The 12,601-nt window shown below is 36.2% G+C and overlaps 1 protein-coding gene across 1 annotated transcript in view; it reads right to left on the bottom strand.

The window, feature by feature from the left end:
• The window catches only part of asic4b (acid-sensing (proton-gated) ion channel family member 4b), a 51,441-nt gene that overhangs the window by 11,357 nt on the left and 27,483 nt on the right, over window positions 1-12,601 (bottom strand). Inside the window, exons 2-5 of the mRNA XM_051112999.1 lie at window positions 3,948-4,092; window positions 2,040-2,167; window positions 1,644-1,797; window positions 1,305-1,358 (exon numbers count right to left, since the gene is read on the bottom strand). Of these exons, the coding sequence (XP_050968956.1) occupies window positions 1,305-1,358; window positions 1,644-1,797; window positions 2,040-2,167; window positions 3,948-4,092 (481 nt within the window). The remainder of the gene's footprint in view (window positions 1-1,304; window positions 1,359-1,643; window positions 1,798-2,039; window positions 2,168-3,947; window positions 4,093-12,601) is intronic.

Below are 12,601 nucleotides of genomic sequence, written 5' to 3'. Positions count from 1 at the left end.
CCTGAAATGTTTTCCTCAAGAAACATAAATTCTTTACGACTGAAGAAAGAAAGAATGTCTTGGACAACAACAGGGTGAGTACATTATCTGTACATTTTTGTTCTGGAAGTGAACTTCTCCTTTAAGTATTTTCTGAATTATGGAGTGACAAAAATGAGATACCCAAAATTCCACTCAAAACAAATTAAACAAGAATTTTGAAACTGACTTCATCCAGTGTTTAGATTTTTGTACTAGAAATGTATGCAAATTAGTGCATATTTCATTAAATAATGCCTCATTTTCATATTTCATTTGGAAAACTTGTAATACAAAAATGTTATTTTTTTACCCTATTCACCTGCAATGCCTTACAATGAAAGGATTATATCACTTCCGGAATAAATATTTCCTGATGATTTACTCACCCCATGTCATCCAAGATGTTCATGTCTTTCTTTCATCAGTTGCAAAGAAATTAGGTTTTTGAGGAAAATATACCAGGATTATAGTGGACTTCAATGGTGGCAAACTGGTTGAAGATCCAAATTGCAGTTTAAGTGCCACTTCAAAGGGCTCTACACGATCCCAGCCGAGGAATAAGAGTCTCATCTAGCTAAACAATCTGTCATTCTAAAACAAAAAAAGAGAAAAAAATACATATTTTTTTTAACCACAAATGCTCATCTTGCACTAGTTCGACCTCATGCATTACGTAGTCATGTTGGAAAGGTCACGCGTGATGTACGCAGAAGTGCCGACTCAGTGTTTACAAAGCGAGAGTGCAAAGAAAGTCAAACACCCTTTCCAAAAAAAAAAGGTAGAACAACGTTGAACGACAACGGTGAATGATTTTGAATGAAGTTGGAGGGCAAGACGAAGAACTAACCGCCAGCCACCACCCTTCCAACATGATTACGTAATGTGTGAAGTCGTAGACGTGCATCGCAGAGCTAATGCAAGACAAGCATTAGTGGTTAAAAAGTATATACGTTTTTATTTTTTTAAGAAAATGACCAACTGTTTTGCTAGATAAGACACTTATTCCTCAGTTGGGATTGTGTAGAGCTCTTTGAAGTTTGGATCTTCAACCTGTTGGCCACCATTGAAGTCCACTATATGAAGAAAAATCCTGGAATGTTTTCCTCGAAAAAGTAATTTCTTTGCAAAAGAAGAAAGAAGGACATGAACATCTTGGATGACATGTGAATGAGTAAATTATTAGGAATTTTTTATTCTGGAAGCAAACTAATCCTTTAATTGAGTTCAATCAATCAATCAGCATCAGTATTTATATGTTTTAAATGTGTCTGTGATGATCTTACCTAACGCCTTGTCAACACACTTGATTTTACTGGGTGTGCAGATATCAGCATTGCCTGTAGAGAGATATTTTATTTGTGAAAAATTGAACCAGCACATCAGTAAGAGAGCTTGTGGATTGTTTACAGAAGTCTGCTCCATAAAGGGTTTCTAAGAAAGCCGGTGTGCCGACAGTGAAACAAGGATTGTTGGAATGCAGCTGCCAATCTGTCAGCCGCTTTAAGAACAGTTTTACAGATGAGCCGTGTGTTGGTGTGACAAGTACCAACACTGCATATTTGTTCTTACTGATATAGACAGTTTTTATGACAACTCTCCCACTCACATACTACAACACGCACCTGGCATATGCACCATCCTGCAGTTGCACTCTCTCTGCACCTGTGTGCTCTCACAGTGCAGCCTGCAAGCGCTGACACTGTAGGTGTCGTATCCTGGGATCACAGGTTCAGATGAAGCCCGACAGTTTCCCCACGGCTGTGGCAGGTATGTTAGCTAGAAAAACAGCAGACATTTAGAGAAAAAGTCTGTGTCTCTCTGCCTGAATGCACCCTATGGCTGTGAAATACTTAGCACATGCAGTCTCAATTAAAAAATATCCCAGTCAGCCTTGAAATCTTTTTGACTTTTTGTAAATTACTGCAGCTCCTAATTTAAACTGTCTGGATTTCTAGAACAGCTTGCTGTTGAATTCAGACCTTAACAGGTTTTGTGTTTTTTGCCCCAGTTAAACCTACCCTCTGTTCCTGACAGGAAACAAAGGTCTGGAATCCTGGAGAGACCCCAAAGCCCAGCTGGTGGATGTACGGGGGTTCGTTCTGACTATGAATCTGAACCCGAATACCTGCCTCCAGTGTCGTCTCATCTGAAAATGGACAGATTGTATGGGTAAAAAAATCTGACAGACTTTCTGTTTGTTTGTACTGTACTTTTGAAGGTTAACTGATGTGAATCCGCTCCATGTCGGAGTCCTGATCACTCTGCTGGGGTTTATTTTGTAAAAATTACTGTATAACTGTTAGTGGTGTCAAAATTAGCGTGTTAACGAAGAGGGGATTCATTTTTTTATTTTAACACATTAAAAATATTTAACGCAATTAAACCAAGGGCCGGGGCTAGGTTTAGCCACCCCACCCACAACCATTAAAGAATTGCATTTATTTATATGCAGAACGTAAAACAAAAAATGTAAAATGTAAAAACTTCAGTAGAACATCGGCGAACTGCGGTCAGATGAGATGTTGTCTGGTCAGTAAAAACGAATCTTACTGTCCTGTCAGCTATTATACTGTGCTCGTAGCGTGTGCTTTTCAAGCGCACGCACAAATATGCTGGCGCGAGTATGCAAGTATGTAGTCGTAGTTGTGTTGTAAGTTAAGTCATGAATTTACAAAAGAGGCGACTAAAGCTGCCTTAACTGCATATAAGTGTTTATTATATAAAGCAGCGTCAGATCCGCCTCAAGTTCAGCAGCGGCAGCTTTTAAAGTAACAGCAGCCAAAATATCCTAATAACCAGCTGCTGTGATGTCTGTTAATCAAAGAACAAAATTAAAAACGAGGAAATCAATAACTTCTGTAGTTTTAAGCTTTATCTTTTATTTAATTTAGATTTTAGTGTTTGATAACTTGGCTATTTTGCTATATTTTCTTGCTGAAGGGCACAGGTTATTATGACAGTTATTATAATGTGAAGATTGTTTTAAGTTCACTTAAATTACAAGTCTAATAAATGTTAAACTGAAAGCTCTCAATTGTACTGTAATGTTGAATGGCTATAGTCAGTGGTTAAATATTAGGATAAAAAATTCATAGAGACATCAGTTGGTATCAGTGATACTTGCCTTCAGTCATAAAACAAAGATGGCATCAAACAAATATCAAAAATGTACTTCCTTTATGTTGTTTCTACATTAATTTAAAGTTTGAATGTGAAATTATTGCAATATAAAAGTATAATTAAAAATCGTAATGTTATGTGGGATTAATCACGATTTTTAATTATTTTTCAGAAAAATGTGATTAATTAGTTAATGTTTTTTAATCGATTGACACCACTAATAAATGTATATTATTGCATGATTATGCGCTAAATAAATAAATATATAAGTGGGCATAAAATACACACAATTAAGGTTAAACCACTGATGCCACATGGACTATTTTAACAATGTTCTTACTACCTTTCAGGACCTTGAATGTGGTAGTTGCGTTGCTGTCTATGGAGGGTCAGAAAGCTCTCGGATTTCATCAGAAATATCTTAATTTGTGTTCTGAAGATGAACGAAGGTCTTACAGGTTTTGAATGACATGAGGGTGAGTAATTTATGACAGAATTTTTATTTTTTGTGTGAACTAACCCTTTAACTGTATTAAAATAGTTATTTTAAATTGTAATAATATTTCACAATAGTACTGTTTGTTCTGTATGTTTGATCAAATACTGTATGTAAATTGTGCCTTAGTAAGAATAAAAGACATTTCAAAATCTTACCAACCCCAAACTTTTAAATGGTAGTATATGAAGAAAATTACATTGTACAAAACAATGATTTTTTGCAGCAGTACACATTAAAATGTATTCTGAAACTTTTCACTTTTTTTTTTTTTTTTTTTTTTGTATTTGCAGTTGCATTTGTCACTCACTGGTTTCTCTCCAGATGGGCAGATACTCGTCCTGCTGAATATCCAGCATCAGCTCCAGGCCGTTTCCTGTGCCACCTTGCCTTACCCGCTTGGGTGACGTCTTGTTTCCATTAAACGTGTAACATTTCCCATATCGTGTATACACCTGCAGACCACAGACACAAACATGTATTAGACATATCTGCACTACTGAAAACACCTCAACACCTGTGCTCCTCTGCCTGGTCACATGCACTAAAATCATACAAAGGTGTTAGCAAATGGTACTTCAGTTCTCTCAGATTTCCTAACCATACCAGCACCTTGTGATGTATCCATTATCGAAGCAGCAGCATCAACAGTTGCATCTTTTTCTTATTTTGAGACTCTCCTACAAGTAGTCATGGTTTGAAGCTTGTTTTTGCGACAAAATAAAAAATAAAACAAATACAGTGGCATGCGAAAGTTTGGGAACCCCTTGCAGAATCTGTGAAAATGTAAATAATTTTAACAAAATAAGGAAGATTATATAAAATGCATGTTAGTTTTTATTTAGTACTGTCCTGAGTAAGATATTTTACATAAAAGATGTTTACATATAGTCCACAAGACAAAAAAATAGCTGAAATTATTAAATTAACCCCCTTCAAAAGTTTGGGAACCCTTGGTTCTTAATACTGTGTGTGATGATCTACGACTATTTTTTTTTGTTTTGTGATGGTTGTTCATGAGTCTCTTGTTTGTTCCGAACAGTTAAACCAAGCATTGTTCTTCAGAAACATCCTCCATGTCCTGCAGATTCTTTGGTTTTCCAGTATCTTTTGCATATTTGAACCCTTTCCAGCAGTAACTGTATGATTTTGAGATCCATCTTTTCACATTGAGGACAGCTATTAAAAAAGGTTCAAACATTCACTGATGCTCCAGAAGGAAACACGATACATTAAGAGCCAGGGGGTGAAAACTTTTTGAATTTGAAGAACAAGGTAAATTGTACTTAATTTGTCTTCTGGGAAACATGCAAGATCTTCTGTTGCTTCCAAAGGGCAGTACTAAATGGAAAAAAAATGATATTTCAACAAAATAAGAACAATTTGGACATCTTCACCCTGTTCAAAAGTTTTCACCCACGGCTTTTAATGCATTGCGTTTTCTTCTAGAGATACTGCAGAGGGTTCCCAAACTTTCGCATGCCACGGTGTATATATATATATATATATATATATATACTCTATACGGTAGTGGCGACGTCTCCAAGCTTCAAGAGACCTACCTGCAAAGCTACCTGAAAACTATGCGCAAAGGCTCCTAGGGCAAAAGCTGCTTTAAATGCAAAAGACGGTCATATCAAATGTTGATTTAATTTAGTTAATAGAAGTTAACAGCATTTTTACACAAGTGCCTAAACCTTTTAACAGTACAGTAGCTTTGCAGGTAGGTCTCCTGAAGCATCTTGGAGACATTGCCACTGTTCTGTCTGTCTCAGTTTGTTCTGTTTCTTCATGTCATTCCAGACAGACTGGATGATGATGAAATCAGATCTCTGTGTGGAGCACTGGCTGTTGTCAGACTCCTTGTGCGAACAAAAATCTCACTAGATTATTACAATTAGATTTGGAAAAGTAAACTGATATTTCCTATTGACACAATATAGCAAAATATAGAAATAACTGACTTTAAACCATTTTAGCTGGTAAAAATACTAGTGTTCCACCACTGTATATAAAATAAAAATTAATAAGGTAATAAGGTAACTTGCAAACTTGCAATTAAAGTTAACGTCTCGCAATTCTGACGTTTTTCTCTATCTCAAAACTGAGATAGAAACTCAGAATTGCAAGTAAAAAAAAGTCAAACCTGTTAGATAAAAAGTCACAATTACATTTTTTATTACATTATTTATTAAAGCTTCCATAGCTCTCAAGCAGCACATAAAGGAACTTCAGATGACTTTACCTCATATTCCCATCTTGCCAAAAAGCTATAGAGCAAAGCTTGATGCTGCTGCCCTGAGGAAACTCTTCTGCACCTTCTACTCCCTACTCAACCCTCCACCTACGCCTTCCTCTCTCTCTTTCTCCTGATGGCAAAAATAATATTGTGAACTTCCAAGTACTCCCACATCACACTGCTGCTACACTCACAGTTCAAATCACTTAGTTGTAGTGCACAACCTAGTATAAAGTTAGTCAAAGGTCAAGCTCCATCGTTCATCCAATCCATGCAGACCTACGACTTGACTTTTATCTTGTTTTATTTTCATACTGGTATAGGAAGCACTTGTTTTCTAGTAGATAGCTTTCCAAATTGCATACATGCCATCTGTTGATAACAACGGTCTTGTACGTGATGCTAAAGCAATTTTGTAAAATGCCCTAGATAACAGCATCTGCTAAATGCCTTGAATGTAAATATAAGAGAACACTTTTCCTTCTTCAAAAGGCCAATTTAGTCTGTTGAAATAGCTTTCACGTTGTACAAAATACTGTGCACATCTGTCACTCAAACACAGATTTTCAGATAAACACAAACACGCAAGACATCAATTATTTTATATCTACCCAGTATAGCAGCAATTTTCCCAATGTCATGCTGGTTAGGGTTTTATTTATTTTTTTATTTATTTCAGTGCATGAAACCTTTCCCCCTGAGAAAATCAAATACTCATGTAGCGCAGAAGCCTTCCCACAAAACATTCTGTTAACAGACATGGGGGTATAAAGTCTAATATGACCAGAAATTGTTCATAAAATAGATGTAGCGGATAGAGGAGGCACTATTATGTAAACGTACACTGTGTACATAAATAACAAACCAACTGTACAAAACTAGATACACATGACATACAACCTTTTTGTCAAGTTAAATGTGGATAGAATTATCAAGCATTTTGATTTTCTGAGAAATATGACGTCATACTGCTCAAGCCCCGCCCACGGCTGCTGACGGACTGTCCCGTATTAGAATATTCCTGCCCTCAGCCAGTTGTACCCTGTCCACCATTTTCTCCACGCTCAAGCAGCTGTAGTGACAACAGTGTCTCATAAGCACTGCAGGTGTTTTGTAGTTGGAAGTAAAAGTGAGAGTCTTCCATTTCTCCCAGCATCAGGCCACTGAGGATGCAGTGGATTTGTTTAGTTTTTGATGGTAATGTGCCACCGAACACACCTAAATGCATTTATGTCTGCACATATCATTTGGGTGGAGTGAGCAGTTGCTTATTATAAGACATGCACCAAAATGAAACAATGAAAAAAGCTGTTTTATGACAAGGTAAAAAGGTTGTTGTTTTACATGACCATTGAGGAATTTTAGCCAAAGTATGTTACAGATATTTCAAGACGACCGTAAAGAATCATACCAACTTGGAAAATAGGCATCCGATGTCCCCTTCAAATAAAGACTGAAGGAGTTGTCGAAAGCTTACTGACGGGTAGACCTTAAAAACATTAACCTGTATTATGATTCTTGTTTTCCTTCAGCAAATTTAAGCCCTCTTATATTGATAAACGAAACTTTTGTTGTTATACCATTTAAGATACTTTATGATCTTAATTTTGACAGTTTGACATTTGACAGATGACATTTTAAGACTTTTTAAGGACCCGCGGGGACCTTTGGATATTTTGAAAAATCTGTTGTTTTTTTCCTCTAACCACTGCCTTTGACGAGTAATCAGCCACATGACAAATGTTACCAGGAACTAAGTGCCCAGGAGCCAAAATGGCAGCATCCAGGTCACATACCTCCAAGGGCCCTGCAATTGCTGGCCAACTGCCATTAAGATGAATGGGAATGTTAATGGAAAGCTTTCTTCAGGCATTATAGACTTCCTTGGTCAGTACATGAAATATGTACAAAAGTGTTGTGTAATTACTTAAACTTCAGCTTTTTACGGCTAGTCTGTTATGTGTGACTCGTGTGTCTGTGGTGGGTGACACATGTCTGTGTGTAACATATGTTTGTGTGTGACCAGATAATCATGTGCATCTGTGGTAATCCAGAGTGAGACAGTGGGGATTAAACCACACTTCCTGCAGGAAAACAGTTTATCAACCTAGCTACATTAATCTTTTACCCTTGGATCACCCTTTTCTTTGACAGAAGAAGAGAAGTTACTTACTTTTCCAGCAGTCCATTCAGTCTGCAGTGATACAGTGCCTTGCAAAAGTATTCATACCCCTTAATTTATTTCACGTTTTATGTTGCAGCCTTGCTGTATGTCAAACTGCTTTTTTTTCCACATCAAAATACACTCCATACACCATAATGATAAAGCACAAAACAGATTTGTGACAACTTTGCAAATTTATTTAAAATGAAACACTGAAATAAGTACATTTCATAAGTATTCATACCCTTAACTCAGTACTTAGTTGACACACATTTACAGCCTCAAGTCTTTTTGGGTATGATGTGACAAGTTGTGCACATGTGCATTTTTATCTCAGATTTTTGGTGTATTGAGGTTTCCTTCTCCTCTGATGTGTCCCTCAGTCCCTGCTGTTAAAAAAAGCCCCACAGCATGAGGGTGATACCACCACACTTTATTGCTGGGATAGTACTCTGCAGGTGATAGCAGTGCCTGGTTTCCTCCATACAGTACATGATGCTTGGTTCATCAGACCAGAGAATCATGTTTCTCACAATCTGCGGTGCTTTGTTGCAAATTCCAAGTGGGCTTTCATGTGTCTTCACTGAGGAGAGGGTTGAGTCTTGCCACACCACCATAAAGCCCAGATCGGTGGAGTGTTGCAGAGATGTTTGTCCTTCTGTAGATTTCTCCTATCTCCATATATGATCATGGAGCTCAACTAGAGTGACTAATGGGTTCTTGGTCAACCAAAGCCTTTCTCCATCAATTGCTCAGCTCTGGGACAAGTCCTAGTTGTTTCAAACTTCATACATTATGGATAACGGAAGCTACATATTTATATGAACCTTCAATGCAGCAGAATTTTTCTTACCCAGATCTGTGCTTCTACACAATCCTTTTTTAAGCTCTACAGACAGTTCTTTTGACCTCAGGGCTTTTGCTTTCATTTTCAGCTGTTAGACCTTTTATTGAGAGGTGTGTGCCTTTCCAAATCATAATCATTCAAATGAATTTGCCACAGTTTAACTCCACTCAAAGTGTAGTAACATCTACAAGCAATATAAATACTCCTAAACTCAATTTCAAGCGTCCCAGAAAAGGGTATGAACACTTATGCGATGGAATCATTTCAGTTTTTTATTTCTAATAAATTTCAAATGTTATTACAAACCTGTTTTGTGCTTTGTCATTATGGAGTGTAGATTGATGTGGAAAAGTCATTTAAAGCATTAACATAAAGCTACAACACAACAAAACATGAAAAAAATAAAGGGGTATGAATGCTTTCGCAAGGCACTGTATGTGTGTACCACTTTTATATTTTTTATCACTCTTATCTGTGCATCAGTTTTGATATGTATCTGTCATCTCCCATTTCCTTGTCAAACTGCAGCTGATTTTCATTACACACAGTGCTTCTTCAGGTTCATTGAAAGGACAGGAAATAGAAGCTTAACCTAAGGTTTAATCTAAAGGTCAGGAAAAGACCAACAAACCATAATACAAATGCCTCACTCTAGTATTAAACAAAATGGTAAGTTAATTCCCATAGCCTATTAAATAAAACACTAACCTCATGTAAACAAACAAATTATAATATAACACTTTCACACACTGACAAAGACATCAGATGACCATTTTCCACAAGTCTGTATGATTCTTTAGGGTCTTCATGAAATGTCTGTAACATACTTCAGTTAAAATTTCTCAGTGGTCATGTAAAACACCCTTTTCACCTTGTCAAAACAGCTCTGTTCACAGCGACCCATTTTGGTGCATGTCTCTTTAAATAATAACGAGCTACTGCTCACCCCATGCCTCCCTCCCATGGGGTGTGTCGAAACAAGATGTGTGAATTGCTGCCTTGGTCTCTATATATGGTACGGAGGTGGTCTTATTCAAATAGCTAGCTATCTACGTAGAAACGTCTGTATTTACCAGTTTCTTCCCTTCTGTGTCAGTCTTCGATATGCATTCACCACACCACAAATTGTTGAATAACGCTGTTATTTTATTTTTTTTGCACACAAAAAGTATTCTTGTAGCTTAATAATATTATGGTTAAACCACTGATGTCACATGGACTATTTTGAGAATCTCCATACTACCTTTCTAGGCTTTGAATGTGGTATTTATGTTGCTGTCTATGCAGGGTCAGAAAGCTCTCGGATTTCATAAAAAATATCTTAATTTTTGTTCTGAAGATGATCGAAGGTCTTACAGGTTTAGAATAACATGAGGGTGAGTAATTACTGACAGAATTTTCTTTTTTGGGTGAACCATCCCTGTAAGACGCATGAGGTATAAAGACTGAATCAGGTTAAGCGTAGCTGTAGAAGTGTGGGTATGAAAAACAACATGACTGACTCTCATGTAAGATACAAAGAGATGGATGTGAAATGCATATTTCATGAGTAATCTGCTAACTGGATAGAAGCGACGTGTGAATGTATTTCAGTGAGAAGAAGTTCAGGTTCAAAGAAAAGAGAGAAATAAAACAACAGAGAGAAAGTCTAAGAGTAAGATTAAGAATAAGAGTGTGACAGAGCGTGTGTGTGTTCCTACATTAATTCTTTCTGACAGCAGACTTACATGTAGTCTTTAATTGTGCCTACGGCAATGCTTGTTATTATTACTGAGCGATTTTCATTTCGGGTGTTTGTGAAGGTGCTGCTGATGATAAATACATATCACAGCACAAATGTCTCACCACACACCTCAAACTGCACAACATTTCCTCAGCATCTAAAACCCAGACTGCATTATTTTTTTGAGTCCTAATAATGATTCTTGACTTAAACCCTTAAAAATTAAAGCACCAAAAGGTGGGTTTCACAGCAAAGCCATAGAAGAGTCATTTCAGGTTCCCCAAAGAACCCATAATTGAAAAAACTATTTTTAAAAAAACCCAAAGAAACTTTTTTCACTATAAAGAACAGTTTATGGAATGGAAAGCTTCCACGGGTTTTAAAGGCTCTTTATGGAACCATATGGCAATAAAGAACCTTTATTTTATAGAGTATATTCTGTGTTGTTTCCTCAGAAACATAACATAAAGGAGAACTATTATTCCCATTTTTACAAGATATAAGTCTCAGGTGAACCCAGCATGTGTCTGTGAAGTTTCAGCTCAAAATACCCCACAGATCATTTATGATATCATTCTGAAAATGCCTATTTTGAGTGGAAGTAGAAACACGCTGTTTTCGTGCATGTCTCTTTAAATGCAAATGAGCTGCTGCTCCAAAACCCTTTTACAAAATATAACTGCACCTTTACTCTGATAAAAAAAAACAAACAAACATCTGTTTGGTTTTGATTATCATGTCTATCGCGCTGAAATCATGCGTTTTAAAGCCATATTATTTTAAACTTCTGATATAACCCTCTACGGTACGCAATATGATATCAATGAGGAAAAAAATTATTTGTGATGTTTTTACTGCTTAAAACTGGACACTATAACAATATCAATAAACATTTTTATATTTTTTTTATTTATTAATTTTTTAAAAGTTTGTTGCCTCAAGGCAACATTGTACCACAACGGACAAAATGAAACATTTGATATTTTCATGCAGAAAAAATTAATAAATTTATTTAAAACACCAATATCTTTAATCAAACATTTGAACAAATAGATTTATCACACTTTTGATGTTTTGCACATCTCATATTTACCAAAAAGTAAGATTTCATACCCACATGTTGCTTTCAGGCAACACTGTACCATCGTGGATCACAAGTATAACCAAATTATCATATCTGTTATCATACCAAAATATTATAATTAGTGTTGTTTCAAAGTAAAAAAAAAATAAAATGATCATAACCTTATGCTAATATATAACTTTTCCTTACAAGCATGCACATACACACACAAGCACATGCATGTAAAATCTCCTACCTCACTAAATGACTCCTCACTGCTTGTGAAAGCTGAGGAAGCACTTTCTCTCAACAGAATATGTGCAGATATTGTATATGAATTACAATTCTTATAAATGCATTACAATATCATGCAAAAATGCAAATACATTTAGATTATTCCAACTTTTTTCTTACAAATATCATATACACGTATGTTATGCTATATGCCTGGTATGGCCATATGTGATTCCATTACGGTACAATGTTGCCTTGAAGCAACATGCAGTTTTTTGTAATTTCCTATGATATATTTGATGATATATTATGAAAAGTTTTTGAAAATACCTCTTTACTAATCAGTGAAGGTGATTCAGATTTTTTGTTGGCAATTATATGAATGAAAATTGATGAAAACTGCACCTTTCTCTGGACAAAATATGGAGTCATGTGACATGTGCACATGTCCTGAAAGAGGAAGCAAAATAGACCCCTATGGGTTATGTGACCACTTTTTTGCAATTTCATTTGTTAGTATTTGACTTCTTCTTTACTAAGATAGCATTGATTCATTAAATGGGTGGCTCACTTTATTTAAAAAACCAAAAATAGGCTGTGTTGCCTGGAGGCAACCCGGTACCATAGATTTCTGAACATACACATCTGAAGTACACACACAGAAAGTAGCTGTCACACGGCATGTGAGTACTAA

The sequence above is a fragment of the Labeo rohita genome, chromosome 6 (genome assembly GCF_022985175.1).
Source record: "Labeo rohita strain BAU-BD-2019 chromosome 6, IGBB_LRoh.1.0, whole genome shotgun sequence".
Classification (NCBI taxonomy): domain Eukaryota; kingdom Metazoa; phylum Chordata; class Actinopteri; order Cypriniformes; family Cyprinidae; genus Labeo; species Labeo rohita.
The sequence above is the reverse complement of the archived record's forward strand: the minus strand, read 5'-3'. Positions and strand labels throughout refer to the sequence as shown.